Source organism: Copadichromis virginalis, linkage group LG9 (genome assembly GCF_057382275.1).
Source record: "Copadichromis virginalis isolate Kocher_CV1m ecotype Utaka linkage group LG9, C_Virginalis_male_GT1.1, whole genome shotgun sequence".
Lineage (NCBI taxonomy): Eukaryota > Metazoa > Chordata > Actinopteri > Cichliformes > Cichlidae > Copadichromis > Copadichromis virginalis.
In genome coordinates, this window is record NC_140626.1 from 7,443,970 (window position 1) to 7,471,619 (window position 27,650).

The following is a 27,650-nucleotide window of genomic DNA, read 5'->3' on the forward strand; positions in this document are numbered from 1 at the left end:
AAGTAGCAGACACGTCTCAAGTACATACACTGTACTTGCCATATATTCACAGTATGAAATCAGCCTGGTTTAAAAGTGGCCAAGTATCCAATTCTGAGCAAGACGTGTCTTGCTACAGGAAGATCAATCAATTATTTTATCTCGCACGATACATACTGGCCAATCCAGATAAGAAGACAGGCCTGTTTTTAAAAAAACATAACACATGTGATCTAACTCCACACTGTGAAGTTACAGAAAAGGAAGCTCATTTTTAGACATGCTTTTCAATGGTTTAAAAATATACCTCTCCTACATTTCATGTTTTAAACTTATCTCATCAACACTTTTTTTTTGGGTGGGTGGTAATATTTTAATTTCTCTACTGGAGCTAATGGGATCTAAATCCATCATTGGTTAAATATGGAACAGATCTGATGGGCAGATTTTATTCACTATTTCAGGGCTCGATAAAGGTCATGACGGGCTGAGCAAAATTAGCCCAGAAAGCAGCTTCCATGGACATCTGCTGCTTGGTGAGCTGCGTTTAACTGGCAGACACGAGAGTCGGTTGGAAGTGAAAGCTTCATATTTTAAAGTTATGCTGACGTGCAGAACATGTGTCACATGTAGCAAACTGATGATCCGACAGCAGATCAGCACTTTGCTACAGCAAGCTGGGTTTAGCTCCCATCTCACGCTTAAAGGCAACATCCAAACACACCTTTAGGCTACCAAAATGTTAAGCGTGTGTGTGAAGTAGAGTCCCAGTTGGGGGTGCGTGTTGGAAAGGTATGACGTGTTTCTCTCGGCTCTTTGCTAGGTACAGAGCCCGGCCAGAAGGGTTCGCGGGCTTTGCCAAGGCGGCTCCGTGTTATCAGGCTGCTCCCCTGCTATGAAACATCACACATAGGCCATTTATGTTGCTGACACAGGGATGTGAATGCACCGCTGCACAAGCGAGTTACAAAACAGCTGCAGAAACTCGGCCCCCGTGAGGTTGTAGCAGGATGTTCTGTTGCAGCTCCTGTCTAAAAAACTATTTATTGCACGGTGTAACCCAACTACAGCACATCTTAGAACAAAATCACCAGACCACCCACTCTCTCCTCTTCTCTTTCCCTCGCTCCCTTCTCTGCCCACATCTCTGCAACAAGATACAATGCTGTCCCATGATGCATTTCCTGCCCTGGCCAACCTTTGCCCCTGCTGCTTCCTGTGGTCGTGCGTCCAGACCCGTCTGCCGATTCTATCTCGGCTGGGCGATGCGTATCAGCAATCGGGATTCACACAGGCACTCGTTAGAAAAGATGTTCCACTTTATCTCCTGTCAGCAGGAGAAGGGATGTGAGGTATTTCCAAGTCCACAATGATTTACTTATCCTTGGCTTAGTGATATCAAACATTTGTGCTCTGAGTCTCTACTGAGCAATCCTTCCAACCCTCGGGGGTTTCTTCCTTTCCCGTGGCTCAGTTTTAACATCACATGATGTGAGGCACACAGGAACGCACTGTAGGTGTTGATGTGCGTCCATGAAGCCACAGAGAACCACAAAATGGAGTTTCAGCAAGCATCAAATATTGTCTCTGCATATTAAGCTAACAGTGAGGAAACAGGGAAGACTGTGTTTCCCCAGCCTTTCACTGCAGCCTCGCCATATCAAAGCTCTCCAGCTCCAGCCTACCTATTCTCTGAGATGTAATCACACTCCTCGAGTCATTAAATGTAAAGCAGAGGCCCTCCCAGGTCACCGCTCTCTTTACCTTTCCCTCCTCATGACTTAGTCAGCCTGTCCTTAGAGGACAGCAGACTGCAGTTTACTGCAACAATACTGCTCCACAATCATTTAGGAGTGAATGAGTAATGACAGCGAGCAGGGCGACCCATGATACCGTATAATCAAGAGGAATGATTCCCAAGGACAGAAATGGTGAGGGAATGGATGAGGAGGTAAAAAAAGGAAAGTAGGGACGGTGCAGAAAAACAACATTTTTTTCCAGTTTGGAGCACAGCAGTCTCTGGAGAATGGGTGTCAAGGCTTTAATTTGAAGCAAACCGGGCTCTGCTGAGGAGAAGACTAGTGGGTGGTGGTCACTTTTTCAAGGCTTGCACCAGATACTCTGTTCTCAGGAGTGCAGGAGAGATGAAGGGCCGAGAGCAAGGGTTTGTTTAAAGGACTGCGGCTTTCCCGTGTTTCATCAGTGCGATCCAGGGCGACAGCTAAGATGCTGCTTGATGTATGAGATGTGGGCTAGACAGAGCGTGTGTGTTTGTACATGACTGAAGGCAAAAGAAAATATGCCTGATCAGGCATAACTGTGGAGCACGGCCAGCTCACTGAGCTGTTTCAGTGTAACTCATGCTTTTGAAGTGTTTAATGTTCACAAGCCCGAGCCAAGACCAATGACATTATTCTTCCTCCAACTTTCCCCTGATGCGAGGAGCTACAGCTGGAGAGCAGTGATGAGAATGACAGCATCGTCTGGTGAATAGGTGGCTGCGGCGTGCACAGGTCTGTGGTGTGACTGTGCGACAAAAACTGAAGGCTGTTCACTGCAAAGGAATTAAAATACATTAAAAAATCACTGCACAGACTGAAAGTGATATGTTACTGGACATTTTCACTCTGCTAACCTGAGCTCTGGCTAAACTGAAGCCTCCTTTCTGTTTCACACATCACAGCCCAAAACGACCAAGTAGCACAACAGGCTAAAATGCTGAATATCTCATTACCTTCAGTTCTTGGCACAAGCCTGAAGCTCACAGCGCCACAAGTACGAATACAGATTTATGTGCGCATGCAGTGTGAGGTCAGCAGCACAGAGGCCTTGAGCCCAGGTTGAAACACCAACGTCCTTCAGCACCTGCAATTGTTGTTTAGTGTGGGTAGGAGGGGGGAGTGCTGTGACGTCAGCCCCTTCCTGTGGCGGTGAGCTGCCTCTGATGTCACTTCCGCGTGCTTTGAGGTAAAAAGAAGTTCACGGAGGCCCCGCCAATGCCCACCAGTGCCATAAAGCATTCCACTGACTCGGTGGGCCACAAGGTTATTTTTTTTCTGCTTGAAGGTCTCTCCCTCTGTTGGCATTGTCTTTGTTTAATATCATGCTTCCTGCCATAGCTGGATGTAGTACCTGTTTCCTCACACTCTGTTTCACAATGAGACAAAGCCTGGTACTTAACTGTGTGCAGATGTCAGCGAGGCCTTTCTTAACTTAGCCTACGGTCCATTTGCTGAGGTTAAAACAACAGCAAATGCATAAACAACCCCCAAAAAACAAGAAGCTTTTTCAGAAATAAGTGTGGCACGAACGCCAGTCAGAGGAGAAATGATAAAAATATAAATGTTCTGATAGTTGTTCATCTTCAGATACTGAACAAACCAGCATTTGTCTACAGACAGGTGTAGCAAATACTAAATCATGTTACGTTCGAATCTGAAAAGCAGAAAATCAGATTACGCGAGCACTCGTTTGGAGCTTTTTCCTGGTGCAAAAACATCAACTGTGTTTCAGAAAGAGGCCAAGATAGCTGGTAGGCTTGCTTCACAACAACTGACAACACACTGCGCATCCTCACCTCGGTCCCAGCAGTGCTCCCTGGGGTGCTCATCTTCTGGCAGGGTGCTTTCGCAGTCGGCCCCGTCCGCCAGGCTGCCTTCCTCCTCCACGATGTGCAGCTTGTCCTCGTCGTCCGAGTCTGAGCCGGCTTCCACCACATTATTGTAGTTAGTGACTGGAAAAGAAGAAACAAGGGAAGACATCAGAATGACTGGGGTGCATGTTTTTGAGAAGCTGCTGGGGCGGTACGGAGATAATTGGAGATAAATGTTTGGTAATTGAACGGCTAACTTTGGGATCCAAACCCACAGCAGTATCACTTGTCATAGGCGGATTTTTCCTAAAACACTAATCTGTGGACTGTACGCTGAGCAGCTCCGTCTCCCGCTGTTCACCGAGTGAGCAGCAAGGCTTCAAAAAGCGACGGAGAGCAGCGGTTTACACTGTGAAAGGATGAACGTGAAGAGACCGTCGGTTGTTGTGATTTATTGTGAGTTTGTTGTGGCTGTCACAGTCTTAAAACTTCCATTATGTGCTGCTGACTGACTCCTAAGACCACAAAAAAATGTATCCACAACAATCCTAGAAGCTGCACACATTTGGCATTTGTATTTTTTTGATTAAGGTAATAAGAGGTGTGCTGTATGTGCGTTGTGTTTACGAGCGCTGAGTGTGCAAGGAGCCAGCGAGGTTAAATATATGTACTATGTCATTTAAATGTCAAAACTATTAAAGGGAATGGCTGAAGGAGGAGCAGGAGGAGGAGGGGGCAGGGAGTGGGAGCACCAGTTAAATAAACCCAACCCAATAACCCAGGCTAAATAGATTAGATGAAACTTAAAATGACCCCTACCGAGGGGGGGGGGTGTTGTTAAAGCCAGAGAGAATAAAACCACACGGAGTGAACGAGGGGCCGTTAAAAATAATGCCGGAGACGTTTTTGATGCTCGGTGCAGTAAAATGTGAGCGATCTGAATCCAACGGTGAAGACAAACTTCTGAACAACAGGCTCCGTGCAGCAGAGGAACAGAGAACATTCACACTTGCACACACACGCACAGGCACACTAAAGCAGTGTGTGAGATCATTAGATTTCGTGCTGAAGTGGTGTGTGTGCTGTGTGGGAGTCGGTGTGACCTGCTCGGGCTGAAGGAGCCAGGAGACATCGAGACAGCCAGCCTACAGAGAGGGTTATTACGGGGAGTAAATTTTCCTGACCGACTGTCTGTTTCACATTTGTGTGTGTGTGTGTGTGCGAGCGCTGGCTGTGTGCTCCCGTGTCTTCTTTTCATTTCCACCATCTCTCAATTCCACCTGTGCTACTTCCACCCACTCTCCGTCCATTCCTCCCCTCCTCCTCCATCCCTCTGTTCCACAGAGAGAGCTACAGATCCTCTCGGAGGCCAAATCAATTCTCCAGCGAGAGCAGCGCCATCAGCAGAGGGCCCGGGCTGCGGCGCTCAAACTAGCTCTCTGGCTACTTTATCTCACATCACACAACGCGCTCTATCACACGCACACACCACCTGCATTCACTCACAGAATATGCACTGAGTACAAAGCACCTGAACAGTTTTTTCCCTTCACTCTCCCCATCCCCACTCGCCCACCTCTTTCTGAAGTGGCTGCAAATTTGTCAGGAGGAGGCGTATCTGGGAGAATCGTGAGCCTCTGGTTCAATCAATGAGAATTGTTTCAGCGAGGTCGCTCTCCTTCTGTCTTTTGCGTCGTGCGGGTCATTTACAACTGGTTCGTATTCACTCAGTAACTGTGCAAAAGGCCGAGGGGGGCGGCGAGGGATGAAAGGCGGTTGAGGAGGGAGAGGAGCTGTTATTCTGCGAGTCGTTGCGCGGGGTCATCGCTGCTGTGCCGCAGCTGTGAAATCCAATCGGGGTTCATCAGGAGAACTATTTCACTCACAACCTCTTTCCTCTTTCTCTGAGAAAAAGAGTAGGTTCTCTTTTTCTTTATCGTGATGTGAGCGCCACACTCAAGAGATACATTCGGCAGGGTGTTGCACATCCTTTGGCTCCGCTATCCAGGATACATCCTGCAATCTATTTAAAGACCTTGACAGGCAAGAACAATTGAAGCCACAAAGCTGGGATCCCATTCAAATAAAGCTATAATTAATTAGCTTGATGTCGCGTTGCTATGTATGAACTGCTCTGCATCGGTTCTTCTTGCTTGTCTGCCTAACAATGCCAAACTCTCTCTCTGCTGTAAGAGCGACCCAGCCGGGGATTGTCCGCTCAGGGTGCAGCACTTCATTGTGAAACAGAAGCTGCTTTGGGATGAGTCTGAGAGGCTGTGGGGCCACAGCCACTCAGGTGTGGAGCTGAGGTCAGCGATTACAAAGCCAACGCGCTCCGCCAGGCAGTGTCAAAAGAAAATGATCAACTATAAAGCTGTAGAGAGAAAATCAATGTGCTGGCGTGTGCAGATGGGGAGGTGGCAGCGAGCAGGACAATAAAAGCAGCAAAGTACAGCAAATGGGGTGAGAGATAGAAGTAGTGGATCGCGGGTGCCCGTGTGTGTCTGTGTGATAGAAGAGTTAAACAGACAGGGCCCTTCCTGTGCCAAATGGTTGGCGGTGTTGAAACAAAAGTGTGTGTTCCAACAGGAGATGTAACACCTAGCATCAACAAAGGCTGCGGTCCCTTCTGGCTGACCAGGCTGAGCGTTTGGACAGCTGGCTTCATTAGCGCTAGCATGCTAGCACACAACAGGAGGATGACTCCTACGCATCTGAGAGAGAAAAAGTGCCGGTAGGTGGAGGAGGTGAGGAGCTTTACTTCTTCAACTATGCTTATTCTAGGTTTCAATGTGTGGAACACCTGAGAAAATAACAGCCTTTAAGTGTGGCTTAGGCCTGAAGATGCACCAGAACTCCTCCGTGTGGATCACAGCACTCCATGGTACCTCGCGTCTCCTGCAAAAAGCTCTCTTTAACACGCTACAGATGCAGGCTGTCGTTGAATGCTTTAGTAAAAGACTAAAGCCACAGTTGCTCGAGTTTCTCCACCCTCGCCATCACTCGCCACCCTCCTTCCCCATTTGCAAAGTTCCCAGAGTCTTTTGAAAGACAGTGCCAGGCAGTCTGTGTCAGCCACACTTAAATAAGCCTGCCGGAGAGAGAGAGGGGCCTGTCTTGTTATGACACCTGCCAGGCTGTATCAATTACTGGCAAAGAACCGATGACTGGGTGGGTTACTCCCAAAACAGGTCCGGCGATCACCTTGGCAGACGTGTTGTCACTGATCTTTCAGCGGCACGGAACACTGAGTGCCATGTGTCCCCGAATGCAGGTTCACTTTTGTTGGTCCTGCACGAGTACTTAGTGTCCTGTAATTGTGTAAACACACCGGCTCTTATTCTAAGCTCTCGCTATTTAAACCTGGCCTGATTGATGAACAAGAGGGAGGAGTGCTTGGTGCAGTTTATGCTCTGCCACACTGAGGTGTGTCAGAAAGGAATGGCACTATCTCAGCTCAGCCTTGTTGGGAGGTTGCTATCTCTGTGCTCTAGGGCCCTGAAGGTGTGAGTGACTGGCTTAAAAAGTGAGCTTTGGATTTGGACACAGTGACACAGACAGTCTTTGAACAAACATTCATTAACTACGAGGATATCCGTAAGGAACCTATAACTCATCGTTGCTGACTGACAGCCTCGTGTACTAGAATGTGTAGGAGCTATGTCTGGAATGTCCAACCAAAACACTTTTCTCAGAGTTTGTCTCTTAAAGAGACAGATCAAAGGGTGTGTTCTCTGGCTGCTGCTAATTTCAGTCAACTGACTGACACATATTGTGAGGTCTGCTGTAGTTCTGCTCACGATTAGACAGATTGACTCACAGCGAGCACCGGCAACTCTTTGTCTGCCCTTCTACCTCTCTTCTATCTCTATATTTAGCTTTAGTACAGGCTCCCTCATTGAGGTACGCCACTTATCTCATTTGGAGCTCAGGGCCAGGCAGGCAGCGGTGAAGCTACCACAGGCATCCTCAAAGAGGACAGGCTCTGCCGTCACTGAGTCTGCCCTTGTGGCTCTGCAATGCCATTTTCTCAGGGAAGGCAATCACTACAAAAAAACCCCAGCTCGAACCAAAGTAAAACAAAGCCGTGCCATTCAAAACCTCAAGAATGCCGTCTCAAGGTGAGGCGCCTCATTCAGTGCTGAGGTAAACGCTGCTGGTTTTGTTAAAACAACAGCCGTCCTCCCACAGAGTCAGGAAGGTCAACTCAAGTGGCGATAACAAAACAAAAGAAATGGGGATTTTTATGGTAAGGTTGCTCACAGGCTGCAGGTCGACAGAGGCTGACCTGAACTGCTTGGTTTGAGAGATATAACTGTGAATAACACAAAACAGAATCCCTTCGCGCCACCTAGTTAGCTGTAGAGGACGTTTAAGTCTCAGAAGACTGTTTTTCCCAGCAAGTTTGCGACTGGCTTGTTCCTCCACAGATGCAGCACAACATGCAGCTCCAAAAACTCCCCAAATGACTCTTACTCACCGTTCCAAGCAAGGCTGGGAAGGCCAAAAAAACAGAAGCACTAGTACGGGCCAAAGTTAAGAATAGCAGTCCTGAGAATTAGTCACTTTTAACGCAGTTCTGTATTTACTTGCTATGACTGCTAGAAATGAAAAATATTCCCGTTCATTAACACATATGAGACTGCAGCATCTGTCAAAGCACTCCAACAACTTGTGGAGCAGAGCGCTTCACTGGAATCACTTTAGAGGTGAGCTGGAAGACAATGGGCTTTTGTCTTCCTAATGACACTGATCAAGGTTTTAGCACGTGAGCTAATGAGCCTCTGCGGGTCACTCATCTCCCATCTGATGAGCACTTTCCATGATAACACTAAACCTAATGGAGGCTATTGTTCTCTTAATCTGCATGATGATACTTGGAGGTGTAAAGGTGGGTGTTAATGAGTGTAAAGTAAAGCAAAAAAAAGGGGGGCCTTGTTTGTTAGGTCACATGTTTTTATTATTAGTCAGAGTTAGTCCTAATAACTCCCCAGATAAGTGAGTCGGAGGCTGGTAAAGGTACGAACCGGTGATGGTATTTCTCTGCAGGGCTAATGATGAACCACACACATTCACTGCACTGGGTGTCCACAGTGAGTTGCTGCTTCTGGCTCCTCTTAGCTCTTCTAAATAAGGCCAGGTGGGCTGGTAGGAACCAGAGGGTGTCTTCACACCACACACACACACACAATCCACAGCATGCCCTGCCACCAAGTTTACACTATTCCTCCAGCTCATGTTTATATTGGAGGTGAGAAGGCCCCATCCAAGGTAATAACACTTGTACACCTAATTGAGAGAATGTGTGTTCTGAATGTAGCAGTTAAAAAATCTGCCTTGTTTATTGAAGGATTTTAATAATTACGAGTGACTGTGAGAGAAAAGAATGTAACTGATACATTTACATAACACAGATGCCCCCCCCCCAAAAAAAAGAAACTAAATTATTAAAAAAAAAAAAAGGAGAAGTAAACCTCCTGCTTTGCTACCCACTTCCAGTATCTCTAAAGCCTCCCTCTGTCCATCAGTGAAGAGGCCTGTTCTCAAACACTCAGCAGGTCTGTGGTGAGAAAATGCAAACTCCCGCAACCGGTCCAGCCATCCACAGCACAGGCAGGTGACAGGGAGGCAGTGATGTAGGAGTTGGGTAAGTGTGAGGTGGTGCAGGGGGGGAACACGGAGGTGAGGAGAGGAAACATCTGCTGTAGATTCTGGTAAAACCTGCAGTCACGCTTCCAGCAACCACCTTCCTTCTGTTCTCTTTTACCTCTTCACGGTTGATCTGTCACTGTTTTTTCTTTCTTCCTCCCTTTTTCAACCACCAGGCCAACAAAACTATTTTACCTGAGTGATGCAATTTTATTACTCCTCACTTCTGACTGCACTGGAAACCCCCACCCACACACACATGAAAAAACACTGCACCAAAAAGAGCAACACAAATATTTAGCCAGTACAGAAAACCTTTAGCGCACACCTGGGTAAACAGTTGTTTTCCTTCTGTTAACAGCCACTCTAACTTTAAGCGGCAGACGACTGAGCACAAACCTGGGCTAATGTTGCGTTAGCCTTCGTCAAATCTCATTTGGTCGTCGCAGGCAGAATGAAACGTCCCCGTCACTTCTGCTGTCAGACTCCATTCAGGCTGCATGTACAGACTGATGAGTTTGGAAAGCTGCACAGCACTATATTGGTGTTCTTCTCCTTTCATTTTGCCAATTTGTATGTCTGGGCTTGACATTTGGAGTGGAGGCTCTGTGAGGATATTATTAGAGCGGCTGCCTGAAGGTATTCAGCCTGTTTAAATGTAGTCAGCTACATCAGGAGCATCAAACTTCATTACATGGCTTGTTTCCTTTTTCTCCAGCCACTTCAGCATTAACGGCAGTAGCGCGGCCGGGTCAGCAAATGCCGTTTGAGCAAACACAAGTGAAATTAAAGTGGGATGTGTGCAAACTGGACTATTTATTTGTCATCAACAAGTGGGAGAATTACATCTAAATGCCAGAAACTCAACTGTTCTTACTTAAAAACGTAAAGACTGAACATGTTTGAATCCAGAATTGAATTCAAAATCCTGCTCCTCACATACAAGGTCTTAAATAATCAGGCCCCATCTTATCTTAGTGACCTTGTAGTACCATATCACCCTATTAGAGCGCTTCGCTCTCGCTCTGCAGGCCTACTTGTTGTTCCTAGAGTATTTAAAAGTAGAATGGGAGGGAGAGCCTTTAGTTTTCAGGCCCCTCTTCTGTGGAACCAGCTTCCAGTTTGGATTCGGGAGACAGACACTATCTCTACTTTTAAGATTAGGCTTAAAACTTTCCTTTTTGCTAAAGCATATAGTTAGGGCTGGACCAGGTGACCCTGAATCCTCCTTTAGTTATGCTGCAATAGACATAGGCTGCCGGGGGATTCCCATGATGCATTGAGTTTTTCCTTTCCAGTCACCTTTCTCACTCACTATGTGTTAATAGACCTCTCTGCGTTCAATCACACTTGTTATTATCTCTGGCTCTCTTCCACAGCATGTCTTTATCCTGTCTTCCTTCTCTCACCCCATCCAGTCGCAGCAGATGGCCCCGCCCCTCCCTGAGCCTGGTTCTGCTGGAGGTTTCTTCCTGTTAAAAGGGAGTTTTTCCTTCCCACTGTTGCCAAAGTGCTTGCTCATAGGGGGTCATATGATTGTTGGGTTTTTCTCTGTATCTATGAAGCGCCTTGAGGCGACTTATATTGTAATTTGGCGCTATATAAATAAAATTGAATTGAATTGAATTGAATATGGAAATTTGAATGGGGAAGAGAGAAGCAAGACCCCCAGTCTTAAAGAGAGCAGGCATCAGTAAAAACAGATAGCACACTGGGGTAGAGATGGGTTGCAATGCAGCTTGCAGAGATAAAGCAATTGTGAGTGTAGCCAGCTGGATCTGTAGACGTGTATCAGCTGAGCCATTGGGTGTGCAAGGTATTTTTTTAGTTTCCCGACTGTGGAAACTACGCAGGACTAGTTTGCATATATTTAAGGCATATATTATCTTACTTGCTACTTACACTCTGAATATTTCTTTCCATCTAAGCAAAAATAGAATTTATATTTGAGTGAATTTTTCCTACAAACTTCTTATTTCCCTTTGGGAGAACGCCAAAACCTCCTTTTTGGAGGGGAGGGGGATTTTTTTTGCAACTGCAAGACTGTGGCCTAACAGCTTGGCTGAAGCACACTGAGGTGTGTGTTTAAATATATGCAATGAGCAGGGATGATGTTATCCAACCTGGTTGTGTAGTGCAGGCCTATATTAGGTTAGTGTAGCACAGGGCTGTTGCATTTTAGGAGCAGGTGACTGGACATTCCTGCCTGTATTAGGCTTGACAGTTTACTGTGGGGGAGTGCAGAGCACGGAGAATTACACTGGCCTCTGAAGAGGGAGGGAAGAATGGAGGGAGGGAAAGAGGGAGGAGTGTGGTCAAACAAGTCTCCATGTGAAAAAACCTCATTAAATCTTGCTTACCTGTAAGCGTACCTTACTGCACAGCCTCATCACTGCTAACTTCAGTTCATTAAACACGAATGAACATTCAGCCATCAGCGCTGTCACGTTTACACTGTTCAATTCTTCACTCTGGCCGAGAATGCGCTTACAATGTAGATTAATACTGAGAAGGCCAGTCGGCAGCAAGAGATGTGCAACAGAAAGAGGGCAGAAGAGGTAAACAGAGGGGAATGGTGGCAAAGTGGGAGGACAGGAACTGCTAATGGCTTAAAAAGACAAAGCTGGGCTGTCACATATGATGCTCAACTGAACTGATGGCTGCCCCGGGGAGGGAGTGACACAAACTGTCTGACAGACTGGCATGAAAAACAGAGAGAGGAAACAGAGGGCTGCAAGAAGAAGGCATGAGGAAAATTATGTGAATAATAATATTAATTAACAAATGAAATCAAGACAACCAGGGAGTGGCAGTACGAAAGAGGGTTAACCCAAAAGAGCGAGGGCAAGGGACAACATTTGGTTGGTGCACAAGTGCCTCGGTAAAGGTCAGGTGTTGACGCTGCGGCTCTGCCTGACAGATGTCTCATCGAGGGGACAGGCTGCAGGGCAATAGGCAACACACACAGACACATTTGCACACATTTGTACACACATTCACGGACAGGTGGAAGTGCAGAAATAACCCAGAAGTTCCCTTTTGCTCATTGGTTGCATCTAGTTTTACAACACTTGCAAGTTCCCCATTTATAGCGATCAGCAGGTCGACACACCTCAGCGAGGACTCGGTCCAGATCCGTGTTGACAACCTACTGTGGCTTCACTAATAGCGACGCTAACACTCAGAAGCGCTGTGCGAGCTCTTCCTTTTTTATGAAAACTCTCCTCTGTGTAGCATTTTAACAGCAGCTAACTACTCTCCTGTTTCCAGAATGTCATCTCTGTCACAAGACTCCAGAGGCCAAACGTCCTGCACAACCCCCGACACACACGGCGCGCAATCAAACACATCGCCCGAGGCCACCACGCAGTTGTCACAGTGGTTTCTTCTTATTCGCGTGAAGCGCAGAGAGAAAGGGGTTAACGACATAAACTTGCATCCACAAACGCTCTTTTGTCACCTCACTCCTCCGCTAACAACCCCCACTCCCTTCACCACTGTCCTTTCCTTTCTCCCCAGGCAAAATGGCCTTTCCCTCTGTGATCAGGAAGGGTTAGTCCCCCCCTACAACACCAGCCCCTGGGGCGAACAGAGCTGAAGAGCAGTCAAGCAGTAGCACTCACACCATTACCCTGCTGTTAGATGAACACAAGGGTGGACTACAGACGTCCTGTTGGATGGACAGCTACAAAAATCTGTCTTGTTAAACCAGGCGAGAAGGAACGTGTGCATGTGCGTATACATGATGCAAGACCTCAACTAAACTGTGTATGTGGAGTGGGGTCACATTATTCCACAGGGCTGCTCAACACTCACTCCCTTCAGCTGTACTTTGTGTAACTAATACATAAGCTATGATGAGTAGAACAGGGGTGGACAGATGAAAAATGGCAGGCCGAGTGAGCAGCGTCACTGTTAATGCACCCTCTGGATGTGGCGCTCTATAGTGAAATGGCTGAGGCAGCAGGCAAGCGCAGGTTCATCATGCAGTGATGTATCGACGGGCCCTCTTTTGTCCATTACGTTCTCAGGCGCATGGGCGTGTGTCTGGGTGCCACCGGCCCGGGGAGGCCATTAGTTCCCCGTGTCAGAATTTGGAGGGGAGTATCGACGGTGTGGCTGGGGTAATCGATATGGGCAAATCTCTCACTCCTCTCTGCCATCTATGCTAACGGGCCTCCAGCGAGTCAAACACAGCTTCTGTTTACTCCTGCCATTACGCCCTGCTTTGTTTCCTCCAGCTTTGTAAACAGGAGAAAAATGAACCGTTGCTTTTGAGGAAGGGGAACACGTGTGGAATGAATTCGAAAAGTGCGACTAATGCGACTGCCAACCAAACAATGCAGTCACTCTGTGCGAGTCACATGCAGCTGTCTTGTCCTTCATTCAGCTTAGTCATGTTCTTTCCTGCTCTGTTCAGATGCTCGTTTCTGCTCCATGAGGCCAGACCAGGGTTTCTTTGCATGCTGCAGCCAACAGGGTGGGACCCTGATTACCCAAGTACACTGCAATCATTGGACTGGACTCTCGGGACTATTCCATGTGAAGTCACCTATAATGTGAAGTAATTTAGCAGGGAAACAGCCAGGGAAATGTTCTCTCTTTTCTTTTTCTTGTTAAGTACTCTCAAGTAGAAACACTTGAGATACCCTATCTGATGGTCCTAGGGGGGAAAACCTGCATCAGGAAAGATGATGTTGTTAAGTCCCCTTTTCGAGCCAACTTTCCCCAAACTAACCCTATAGCTAACCAGCAGCATTACTTACAGCAACTGGCTGCTGACACATTTCCTGACCTGTTTTTATTAAACAAGTCATCCCGGCCTACACTTGATTTGGATTCTGCGAGAGCTGAGATGATACTGGGAGAAAAACACCAAAGAGCAAGAAGAGGATCCTGCTTTTTGTGTCTCTGACAGCACGGTGACTGAACAGGGTCAAACAGAGCCACGTTTCTCCCTGCCGGTCAGGGGGAATTCCATCGGGCAGTGTGTGACCCTGAACACCGGCCTTCCTGTTTGACCGCTGTGATTTGACTTTGTCGCCGAGAGGAAGAGGAAAGAAAGACGGCTCTGTCCAAGCACTAGCTCTTCTTGTCACCCCACCAGCATGACTGTTCCTTGTCCTGTTGGTTGTGAAATAATTAAAGCAGTAAGGTGAACATTTGAGCAATACTATGGGGATCTGGTGGTTTCTGGGCTGAACTCAAGTCATCTGAGTCATCTGTTACTGTCTCTGCAGTCAACAGATCTCAGTCTGGAGATTTTGAACATGTTCATACCAAATGCTAAGCAATACCAAGCAATACAAGACACAAACTAGTTCCACACAAGCTGAGAAATTCACTCGATGCAGAGATTCTGCAAGGCTCTTGATGGAGGCGTACGATTCAGCTTCACCGTTAAACAGATTCAGTAAAAGAGTTTGGAGCAAGACCACCGGATTTCGTGGTAAAATCTGCTCTCGTTGGCTGTTAGGCGTCAGGATTTCTGGGTTGCCAAATGGTCTAAAAACATGTCAGTTACTGTATTTGCATGAGATATGCGAGGCAAAACTTAACGTTTGGTCTCTGCACATCATTAGGCAGCTCTCACTGAAGCTGTTCTGAAATGTTGCCAGCATATTAGAAAGGTATTTAGTGTTATTTTTTTAAATTTTGTCACCCTTTCGTGTGTATATAAATATAATTTGTGTGCGTGTGTGTACAGGTGTTGCCAGATCAGTGATAACACTCTTGCTTTTAATAAACTCTGCAGCAGTGCCGTGTGTGTGTGTTGGTGTCTTAGTGTGTGTGTGCATGTGTGGCTTGCTGAAAGGTCCTGGGCGTGTGATTGATGGGAGCTTTAGCACAGTAAACACATGCAAACGCACACACACACACAGGAGATGGGCGGAGAGAGGGGTGGTCATACGCAGCAATGTTCACCTAACATTATTCATCCCGTGTTCATCCGTGTAAGCTGAGCACACTGCTCCCCATACTGATGAGCCAAGTGGTGTGTATTAGTCACTTTATTTAAACACACACAAATAGCAGTGAAGGAGGCAATTTAGAGCATTCGTGCTCTTTTTCTTTTGTCTTTCTCAATTTTTGCAGTACTTCCCTTTGTTATCTGCACGATGGGCTGATTCAGAGCAAGGAGGCCGGGAGAAGGCGGCTGAGAAGGAGAGAATGGAGAGAGAGAGAGCAGGCAGGGAGGAGGAGAGGTTATTTTGGAGTCTCTGAACTGTAATCACCACCTACAGCTGCTTCCTCCCAGGTGCTCCAACTGGACATCGACAAAGAGAGGGAGGGTGAAAGTAGAAGAGCGCAGAGAGAGAGAGAAAAAAACACTCCTGGAAGAGAAGTATTGGTGTCTTTCTGTTCATAAGTACCCCAAATTTCCATTTATCACTACATAACTAACCATACACACATTCTAACACCTCTGCTGCAGACAAATTGTGTTGTGTTTCCACAGTTTTCCCTCCTTCTGAGACCCTGCATGCAAACGGGAAGTTTTATCTAAGGAGTAGGAGGAAGCTGAAGCTAACACAGAGCTGACACGACACTTCCAGTACCTGCCAGAGGAGACAGGATGGTGACTACACTTTCAGAGGAAACTAGTCTGGCTGTGAATTACACCAGACAGCGTGTGACTCGCACAAATAGCAGGTGAGACTGACTAATTAGCCCAGTTTAGCCCGTGTGGTAACATGGCCTGCAGTTTGCATCACATTCACAGCACTGAAAGTTAATGGATAAATAAATTGGCATTGGTGTAAAAGGTAAGGTAACACAGGTACGGTGAAAATGTGCAGTTATGTTGTGGTCATGTGTGCTTAATCTGATAACCTAACAGTCCATTAGAGGTCTTACTCTATCAAAGTCCATGTAATCAGGCGACTTCTTCAGCAGGAGCCTTATCGTACAGAAGGAATGCATAAACCACAAGTCTGAACATACAGCAGAAGCTTGTTATTAGGGTGAGCTCATTTAATTCTGATCATTAGCAGTTCTATCTTTTCATTTGCCACTGCAGTGAGATGCAGCAACGCCGTCTGATTAGCTTCTCCACTTTTAAAGCAATCTCCATTTAAAGCTAACTACTGAGTTGACCATATTAGGAATATCCATTCCTTTTATACAGACCAGAGAGCAGGAAAACAACAGCTGGAAACTAAGCATTTAGAGCAATCTGAAGCATGAGCCTTTTGGCTCTCTGTACTTTGGGCCCCTATCTAAAGAGAGGGTCAAAACTGTAATTTCAGTGGTCACAGGGACATAACGACTGCATGTGTTGAATGACCAAAGCTGATTAAAAAAAAAAAACAAAACAAGAAAAAACTCTGCGCATAAATAAGTCACGACAGCTTTATTCCAGCGAGATCTCCTCTACTTGACCCACGAGGGCACCATCCAAATGCTAAATCCCTGCTACAGTGCAAGAACTTTAGATTTGCTCTTCAGCAGTAGGGGTGGGAGAACCACCACCTCTGCCATCAGGGAAACCTGTAAATTTCTATTTAGTATTCCTCAAGCACCCCATCTCCTCCTTCATTAAACCTCTCTGCTCACAGGGATTGCTTAAACATATGCTGAAACTTCTATCATGTTTAACAAGGGGATCCACCGTTCTAACAACAACAAAGTAAGCAAAAGCACAGTGTGTGATACTGTACGAACACTGCACGTGCTCCAGTGTTTCCCCTCTAATGCACATTTTAAGGATCTTCCACCATCGGGCACAAACACACTTCATCATTTCAACAGCCGCAGCCAGGCACAGTTGTCACTGCATAAAGTCTCAGAGGCCAAATACATCACGCATCACACAGCAAAACACCTTCCACATTTCTGCACTGCTGGTGTTTAAATAAAGAAAAAAAAAAACTCCGTATGGAAGGCTGCGGGTGCGTCCCTCTAAGTCATCCATGGCAGCCTCCCATTATTGTCCAATAAAAGTAGTTGGCGCCATGTGAGCCGTACATGTCACCGCCAGCAGCTCCACTGTCTGCTGCATTTTCCGCTGGTTGCTGCACATAGTAACAACGAGAATCTAACAACAAATATGGATAAATATATCAAAAATGTCTCGAACAGACGAGTTCAGAGTGACGCAGAGAAAAAAAACCTTGTGTAGTCTGGAGGGGAACTTATTCTACTCTTTTCCGACTCAGTACTTTTATTAGACTCTGTTAGAGTAGCTCTGGATCATTCGTGGTTTGAAACCATACAACTGGCCTTGCTGAAGCCCTTCATCTAAAACAAGCTCCTCCCTTTACGCCAACTTTCTTCTGATTAGTTGCTCATCACAAACGAAGAGAGTATCACAGAGATGTGATGTTTGCCCCATTCCTGATTATTTACTGTTTTGCACATTTTTCACACTTTAATGTTTCAGATCATCAAACACTTTTTAATTCTGAGATAACTGGATTCAATACAAAAGACAGCTTTTAAATGATCATTTCCTTTATTCAGGGAAAAAACGCATCCAAACCTACCTGACCCTATGTGAAATGGTAACTGTCTCCTCTTGTTAAATCATGAATTAGTTGTGATTAATCACATTTCAGTTTCACCAGCCACATCCAGGTCTGATTACTGCCAGACCTGCTGAATCAAGACATCACTTAAATAGAACAGTGCCCTTTTCACAGCACCGTATATCCCTGTATATCAGAGATATCCTCCTTTACTGACCGTCAGAGCTACGAGAAAACAAGAGTGTTTAGAGCTCTGGGCTCACATCATGTAGTTTAACCTCATACATAGTTTAAGTTTAGAAGGCTGCATTTTTGTATCACATACACTTGTGTAATGAAGTGCCTGTGCTCAGATACAGACCCCATAAAAACCATCAATCCATTCATGCATAAACAAAAACTAAAAAAAAAGAGCTGCACTGCAAACCACCAGAGGTTAAGTGTACAGCACTGTCATCCTGTTAAAGCTGGAGCTTCTAGCCTGGCCAAACAAAACCTGGCTGATAAGGATGGCGGTGGCATCAAAGCCTTACAGATTATAGATTACCATCAAATCAGCCCGTGCACTGCTGAGATGGACAGGCACCTGCTACTTTACTGTAATGCCCCTTATCCACGGTGCTGGTGATTAAGACAGGAAGCGTGTGCGTGTGTCGGTGTGTGTGTTTAGGGGTCGGATCTGGACTTGTATACACAATAGCTTTTCATTAATAAGAATGAGAGAGGTCTCCATAAAACAATGGGATGCTGGTGAAACCCTCTGATGTTAGCCTGTTTTTACTACACCCACCAGTCGGGTTTACATATGTATGTACTCATAATCTATAGCACCAGCATCCACTGTTATTCCAGTGTAGCCGTGGCCCAGTGCCAGCCTCGCCCCTCTCACATCACTCAGTTACAGCCGTGCAGTTTGCTGCCTCTCTGCCCTCATCGTTCTCCTTTGCCAGCAGCAGTGTGAGGATTAAAGGAAAATCCTGACCTCTTCATCCGACTCTCTTTAATACCTGCGCTCACTTTAAATGGCTCCTTGAAAACCTAACTGGCTGGATTATGCGCTCAGGTGCTTGCCCGCCTCCTCCCTCCCGCCTACCTATGCTGAACATACCTCATTGGCATGACCTCAGAACAGGTGGAATCCAACTAAACTGCGGGAATTAGGTGTATGATTGAGATGCAGCCTGTACGATCTGGCAAGCATTAAAAAAAGAAAGTGCAGGTCGTAGGATGACAGTCAACAGGATATGCTGATGTTCAGTTTATCTCCAACACACACACACACACACACAAACATTCCCGCACCCTTAAAATTTCACCAGCAGGGCAGAAATGCTCCCTCCTGTCTGTCTCCCCGTTGGAGTCGCTGGCCCAGCACTTTTCTCCATTTTCATCTTCATTCGTAACCTTTATCTCCCTCCTCTCCTCCCATCGCCTCACTTTATCTCTGCCTTTATTCTTGTTTTTTTCTCCCTAAACCACACTTCTCTAAAGGTGGGAGATGCTGATATTGTGTGCGCTCTACATGAAACAATATATAAGAGAACCTTGGGGCCTGTATAGGTGGGGGTTAGGCATGCTGCCAGCTTAGTGGCACCGCTATGTACGTGCACCTTTTGTGCTGCTGTTTTGCAGGTATAAATATTTCAAGATGACTTCAAGCTTCCTCACATGAAGATTTTAAGGTCTTTACTGGATTTTATGCTAATTTAAAACAGCCAAATTTAATAAACAAGACAACAATCAGACCTATCAGAAAATGGATCTGGGCTGAATGCAGAGTGCTTTAAATTCTCTCTGCTCCCCACAGAGCTAAGAAAAACATTAGGATAAATAAAAGATTTCAAAAATCAGACAATACTTTGTCATGTGTGCCATCCTATAGCATCACCATATTCTGTCGTGTCACAAACTGGGCTCACAGGTATCAGGAGAGACCCGCTGTGCATGTTTCATTCATGCACAGCCATCATTCATAGGTAGGTACACTCACGCTATGGTCGTTTGTCTCTCTGATGGAGAGTGAAGCAGCGGCTACAGGCGGAGAACAACTCTCATGCTACTTTAATGGGGATGAATAAAGGATGAGTCGAGGCTCAGACAACAGGTTAAGACGCGGTTTAGCACCTCTGGCCCAGCGCCCAGTGTTAGAAAGATGGGACAGATGGTGGAAAGGCGGACAAAGAGAGGAATTAGGAGGAGACATTAGAAAGAACATCAACATCAATAGATTTAAGGAGGTGCACTGGTTCCTAGTGAGTACTCTGACTGTAGCATTTAGCAGAAGTACAGGGGTCTTTCTGAACAGCACACTAAACAGCAGTGAAGGAGAGAAAGCTACTTGTTGACACTGAGTCTGGTTCCATACGCCTCCACAGAACTCCTCTCTTTGATCCGCCTTGGAGAAAATGAAAGGCGCTGGAAAAGTGGAAAAAGAAAAACACGGGAAGAATGGGGACCTGGGAAGAAGGATCCAAAGCAACGCCTTTGAGAAAGCGATCTTGGGTTTAAGGTGAACACGGTGCCGAAGCGGGTCGGCGTAATCGGTCATTGGTGGCGGACTGGGAACCGGCAGAACAGGCGCTGGGCTGACGATGGTGCCAGTCTGCTACCTCTGATGCAGTCATAATAGCTGCCACCTGTCCCGGGTAATGGCAGCTTACAGGGAGAGCTGATGGCAGCAGCCGGCAGCACCTGTGTTCAACAGTCAGATCACCACATCAAAACAAGCCTGGAGGGTTATAGCACTGCCTGGGGGGGCGGAGGGTGGAGCTCAAGGGCATCTGAAGAACCAACAAATAGAGCTTTTCAAGATGTTTTCCCCTTCGTCAACCGGGATCATTGGAACGAGGACTGTAGTTTGGGTGGAGGTTAAACCATTTCAATAACTCTATTTAAGAGCAAATAATTCAGGGTGTGACTGCAGAGCTGCCCCTCATTTCCTAAAAAGTGTCAATAAGCGTTCGCCGAGGCTTAGGGATGCCAATTAAACTGCTCATCTGCCACAAAACAACGCAGAACAGTGTGAACACACTTTCAAGCTTTCAAAGTCCGGGGGAAGCATTTGAGGACCTGTGGGCTGACGGCTGGTGCCATGTGACATGGTGTGAGTGCATCTTATTTTAGAGTGAGAGGTTGAGATAAGGTGTTAAAAGGAGGGGAGGGAAAGGAATGCTGAGCTGTCCTTGTAAGCCGCGACTCATGCTGGATGTTAAAATGTTTGATTAGAAGCAGCGAGTGCTCAAAGAACATCTCCTCTGTTGCATTTGTCCGAATCCAGACCGTTCACAGTGAACATATATTCCACTTCAAACTGCAGAGGCCCAGCCTGTAATCGTCTGCTCCTTTCTTCAGTGATCATGACATCTGAACCACCATCCTGTTCTCTCAGCTTCTCCTGTGTGTGTGTGTGTGTGTGTGTGTGTGTGTGTGTGTGTGTGTGTGTGTGTGTGTGTGTGTGTGTGTGTGTGTGTGTGTGTGTGTGTACCCCACGCAGCAGTTTATTTAGCTGCCATGTTTACATTCCTGCTCAGTCAGTCCCTCCCAGGGGAGGATGACTGGATCTGAACTGTAGCTGAGCCTCTCTCGCTCTCATAGCTCGCTCTCATAGTACATGATGGTTACTACAGATACCCGTGGCTGACACACACGAGCACACAGTCAACACTCTTTGTTGGCTCTGGCAAACAAAAGAATATTTGTATACAGACGTGTGAAGTAAATCTGTCATTCCTACACGGCAAAGAAAAGTGCCTTTTTTTCCCTTCCATTATTAGGATGGGCGTGGCCACGATATGGGAAGGCTAATTGGATGGAGTTATAGGACGTCCTGAGTGCTCAGGTCCCCAGCACTTCCCTGCCCTCATCATTAGACTGACTGGCTCCTGTGGCCTCCGGCAGAGTGCTGTCTGCACGCCCTAATGACCGCTGACTCACTCAGCACGCAGCAGTGCCGCCACATTAGCCCAGCCCAGAATAGCCCCAAATAAAGAGAGATGAGAAGGGAGCAGGGATGTTTGGCGCCCCTGCAGTCCTGTAAGACATTACTCTCGACCGCACGCAATATGTGCTATTGGATTCGTCTTTATCATAAACTCAATGCTGTAAGAACCGCAGTGGTTGGCTCACCGCATCCAGCCTTTGTGGCATTGTTACAGCTTCAAAGTAAGGAAAAACAGGGCCAGCGCTCCAAGTCATTGTGCTAACAGGCATCCATGAAAGACCTACAAACTGTAGGTCAACTGTCTATAATTGCGCATGCGCCATTAGCAGCCTGCTGTAACCCTAATTTCCTTCGGGATTAATAAAGTATTCTGATTCTGATAACTTAGACTTAACTTAACTCGACAAACTCGACATAATCCAGTACCCGACATGCACTGGGTGGTGCCTGCAGACATGTGAAGTTTCTCCGCTGCTATGGCTACACAACATGATGAAATGTGCACAGAAATTAGTGCTCCAGCTAATGGAATTAGCAGTAGCGACAACAGTTTTGAAAACATGTTTATACCACTTATACCGTTATATCAACGGTTTGTTTTAATTTACAAGACAAATGCATTAGGAATATTATAAATGCAGCATGGAAACACTGCAGAAAAGCCGCTGTGGCTGTAGACGACCTCGCCACTGCCTCTTGTTAATGTTTTCTGGGTTCTGCCATGAGCCCTAGACGACTGTGCCAAGCTAATAAATTTAGCTGATACATAAACTAGTCACTAAGATTAAATAATATCATTTATGAGTTTGAAGAAGATTCATTCAAATGTCAGTGAGTTTTTTTTAATGATCTCTGTTAGAAAAACCCCCAGGAACAATTTGAAACAATTAAGTGAAAAGTTAACGTTGATCACATAGGAAATTTCCACCATGACACTTTAATTTTTTCCTCTCTGACAGGCTTTAGTGTTATCTGTTGTCTCATGATGCGGTGGAAAAACCCAACTCCAATACAGGACAGTTTCCATGCAGCGACCCACTGACTTGCTTTAACACTTACGTTTTTATATGTTGTTAAACGCAATCTAGCGTGCTAAATCAGTGCGCTTTTGAGGTGATACACGGTGTGTTTCTTTTTAATTTAAGGGTTTCCCCCTCTTTTCCAGTCTTCATGTTCAGTGCTGACAAATAAATGGAAGAAGCAGATCAGCACATTTCCCAGAACTAGCCCTTTAATTGCCTAACACAAAGCTCAGTAAATGAAAACACTGTGTGGCTCAGCTGATAGCTATGGGTTAACTAGGCTGCAAAACCCACATGATGGCAGGACAGAGGACTGCTCTGTGTTTAACTGACCATGGGAGGTAGGAGGAGATGGGGAGGGAGACAGGGGGAGTTTTTGTACTGCTGTCCTTCCAAAATGAAGTAAAGCTCCCCCTTGAGCACGGTGGCCATGTCTAACAAGTGTTCAGTTCATACAGTAGGTGGGAAAATAAGTTTCATTTTGATGACTGACGGATCAAAAAGGAGGATTGCTGATTTAATTTTCCTCAATGTTTGTAAGTCATCGGACAGACAGAGTGAAGGAGGGAGAGGACACATCTGCGAGGGATTTGGGACCGGCTGATTTCACCTTCTGTCGGAAGACAGAATAACAGTGAGAGCGAGTGTGAAAGAGGCACGGCCTGTCTGAAATACACCAACCAAGTGCAGTATCAGCCAAAAATACTCCTCCTAACAAGTCAATGCCATGTATTGATTAGTTCTACTCAGGGCTTATGCAACATCACCACCTCAGTATACAATTATGGTGTAATCACTGTGCACAAGCAGGGGGGTTTGCACAGCAACCTGCTTGCCCCGTAGAGATGGAAAAGTAAACTGTTCATGTGTGCCATGGGGTCCTTAAATCAAACTGCACAATGTGAACAAAAGACCTGGAAACACTGAGAGAACTGTGCTCGCATAAACCCATATATAGGGCCAGAGGCAGGGAGAGAGTACAAAGGAGGCAGGGGGGAGGCATGTTAAATGTTTGCAGGGCTCTGAGAAGGCCTCAACCCTGGATATGACTTAAGAGATGAGAACTATTCTGCATTCATAAATCAGGAAGAGCCGAGGCGGATGTCCAGCTAAAGACTAAGAGAAAGGAAAGTGTTGGGCTGACTCAGATGCAATCACCTGCATCGTCTTTTTTCCTGCTCTTAAACCACCATTTACTCCTCCCGCTCCTCCTCATCTTCCTCCTCTGCTGAAACCCAACACAGCCCCATTCCCATGTGTGCTATGAGATGGCCGTGCTTAATCGATAGCGCCAGGTTGCCAAGACAACCTTGATTTCCTGTCGTCGTTTTTGCCGAGCGCCGGTGATTGCGCTGGGTGTCCGTTGCACCTGCCGCCCTCTCCTCCAGCCCCGCCCCCCCTCCTCCTCCACCCGCCTCTGTCACTGTCTCATCAGGCGCCCCTTATCCCTCGCCTCCATCTCTCCGTGCTCGCAACATATAGCCGCCATAGACAAAAGGGGAAGGCGGTCGCACAAAGGCAAAACAGACGACGGGTCTGAACAATCAACTTTGTGAACTCGTGGTGCTGAGAGCGAGGCCACGTGCACCCACCAAACACTTTGAACAAACGCACACGCCCCGTCATCCCTAACAAAAGTGAGATGTGACAGCTATCACGTCTACCTTGGACGATGATGTCAGTGCACCTGGGGAGCGTTTACTCTCAGGCCCTCTCTCTTTGGCACCTCTAGTTTTTTTTTTTTTTTTTCATTAATGGAGAGCTCATTAATCGTGGCTGATAACGAGGATGTGGGACAGGGACATGATTAAGGGGCTCTCTCTCCTTTAGCTTGGCGCCCTTGGGGATAAACAGCCCTGTGCGTGTGTGCTTTTGTGTGGGCTGCATGTTAAAACTGCTAAAGGACACCCACACTCCCAGTGCTATCTCCAGGACATCTGTGGGATAGGAGAATACATGTTTCCACTTTTTCCACAGAGAATTTACATACGAATGTGCGCTAACCCTTCTTCCCTCGTTATGTGGATTCCCTAAAGGCTCCACTTTAATGCTTAAGGAGCTGACACTCGTGGAGAGGACTTGAGTCTCTCCAGAGTTTTTCCTTGACTTCCGAGACTCTTGAGTTTCTCGACTAATTCTCACAGATTGAGGAATTGCTTGAGAATAAAAGTAAATATTATGTCTGTCAAAGTCTTTTGAAAAAGCTGCATTTTGTGGTCATTTGTCAGTTCACCAGTGCATCAGACTGCGACTAATTTCTCAGCGTCAGACTTGCTCCAGACTATGAAATTATTGATCCAAAGTTAAAAGAGTGATGTGCCTTGCATTTGTTCGGCTGTGCTTTGTGTGTGAGCGTGTTGGCTTGCATTGTGTTTGACACTAAAACATTACTGAGACCGCCATAAACAGTCAACACGCCAACTCCCAAACAGAACAGGGACATATAAGTAGACTGTGCAAAGCTCATGTAAAGATACAGGATACTTCGCACAGTAAGCAACCATTCTCTGTGAATGCTGCGGATACGTGTTGTGGTTTAAAACTAAGTAAAGGGTTAACAATAGCTAGCAAGAGACCACAGCAACCAAGACTCCTGCAGCAGCTGATCACATTTGACCAATGCTGCTCTTCAGCTGACTGAGCTTCACACTCTGTTCAGCAGACAGTATATACTGTAATATATTTGACAGTAATAAACTATTAACAAGATGGACACATAGCATTATAATAAAAGCAAACAGTTAATAGTCCTGTTCTGTACAAAGAAGCAGTGTTGTACTATTTACTGAATGACGCTCTAAAATAACACTTTCATGCGGTGAAATTAGGAATCTGAAATCCTCATTTTACATCTTATATCTAATTCTATAATACTACATTTACTATTTTGCATTTTGAAACACGCATTTTGATCTGCCAAATAGAGAAAACGATGCTGTTAGGTCATTAAAACAAGCTAATTATGAGTATGCTAATATCAAAAGGAGGCCATCAAATGCTGCCAGTCAAGCAAACAATTATTGTGTAATGCAGGTCTGTACAGTTTCTGAAGCATGAAGATGTAGAGGTGTAAATGACTAACTGGTTGAAATGGCTCCAAACTAGGGCAAGATTAGTAAGGTTTTTCTAATTTAACGAGAACCACAAATGTATCTACAAACACAATGGCATGTTAGGACGTCTGCAGCACAGAGCGGAGATCAGCCCGCACTCGCATGAGGGCTTTGTAGCACTGCAATCATTTAGTCTTACACACACATTAAATCCAATCTGTCTGGACCAGGACCCTAATCCCCTCTCCCCCGGCCGTGGAGACAAGAAGACAGTAATCCTCTATATTTGTATATTAATAGGACCGGCCTCCGCGAGGGCCTCTCTATATGTTGTGATGTATGTTTTATTAGTTGTGTAATCTGCTTGTTGATCAGAGGGCCAGACCATTTAAACCGAGGTTTTAATAAAACACAGGCAGGCCTGCCTCAGGGATAAGCTCCCCAAGGACAAGTGAAAGAGCATAGGCTCAATAGACTCATCATCAACAATAAACAGCTTTACATCAACGCTATCTGTCAAGGGCCAATACAATTATTAGTTGAAATTCAACCCTGAGGCCTCTGCCCTTCCCAAGAAAAGGGATAGATAAAGCCTAACCCAAATATGAGCTTGTTACCATAATGCATGCTTCGTCCAACCATCGAGTTATTTCTGAGGGTCTGCTCTCGTGTCACTACGTGTGTCCGTGACAATCCAAGTTACTCTGAGAATTTGTCCCAGTCCCCAAGGACCCTCGAGCAGCAGAGTAGAGGAGAGCCGGAGAGGTGAGATTCCTTTGGATCTGAATCACGTTGGAGTCGTCCGCTCACCTTCCAGCCCGTCTAGACACTGTGTCACTGCCACACCCCTCTGGACATCTGTCCTGATTCAATAGATTTTTCAGACAGCCATTAGATTACAAGGGCACTGCTTTAAATTAGCTGCTGAGTTGGGGAGTGATGGAGGTGGGCTGGACAGGAGGGCCATTACAGCACAGGGGACACTGTCCCTCATGCTTACCAATGCTATGCAGCTGCCAGCCATCACCCCCAATGTCTGTAATCAGTTGAGCTGCAAAGGCTGCTGATGTAATTCGTACGAATGGCTCTTTAAAATATTTTACAGAGATATGTGGCATCAGCTTCCAGGCCCAGTTTATGGTAGGCATCAATCAAAGTGACTTCCATAGAGTAAACAAACAAACAGCGTTTAAACATCTGGTGAGGAGAGACAGAGAGAGCAAGCGAGACACCCTGGGGAGATGTGTGGTTTTCCTCTGAGATGTGTTGATTAACAGGAAAGATGGCCGAATGGGAATCACATGAAACCGAAAAAGCCTCAGAGATGGGTCATACTCAGGTCAGGATTCAGGTGGAGGTTAGGAATGCACTCAAAAACCTAACACACACACAAAACACAGAAAACACACAGCCTTCGAATGCAGTGCAGCTAGACCATGTGACTGTCACGGGGTAATCTCATGGGAGCATCCCCCACCCCTGAGCTCCCCCCGTTTATGGACTGTAACAACAGGAAGTCAGCCCGGCCTGCAACATCACACCACACCTACAGATAACTGCTGACAGCAACACTCACACTCGCACAGAAACACAAGATTTACAAAGTCTTCACAGTTACTTTTAATCCCTAAGAAAGTGTGCGGTGTGGCAGAGTCGGTGGCACCGCGCCCGCTGCTGCTGCCGGCGTCGGTGTTGCACTGGTAAGCGAGGCGCGCTGCAGCCTGGCAGTGAAACAAGGAGAGGCCAAAGCTGGCAGGGGGTGGGCCTTTCACTCACTGAATAGCCCTTGTTTATCTAGGTCCCTCTGGGAAGTCAGGACACTGCAGTGAATGGGAGCCAGTTAGCAGCGATGGCATAATAAGACGGGTGGGGGTGGCAGGGTCATTGAAATTCAGCGCAGGCTACTGTCGAGACAAACCACTCTTGCCAGCTGTGGCAGTAACTTAA

At 46.3% G+C, this 27,650-nt stretch overlaps 1 protein-coding gene across 2 annotated transcripts in view; it reads right to left on the reverse strand.

Annotated features, from left to right (window-relative positions):
- Nucleotides 1-27,650, reverse strand: part of zeb1b (zinc finger E-box binding homeobox 1b) — a 48,748-nt gene that overhangs the window by 11,535 nt on the left and 9,563 nt on the right. For both annotated transcript variants that reach the window (XM_085467521.1, XM_085467520.1), the window contains exon 2: nucleotides 3,557-3,712. In XM_085467521.1, coding sequence (XP_085323647.1) covers nucleotides 3,557-3,712 — 156 coding nt within the window. The remainder of the gene's footprint in view (nucleotides 1-3,556; nucleotides 3,713-27,650) is intronic.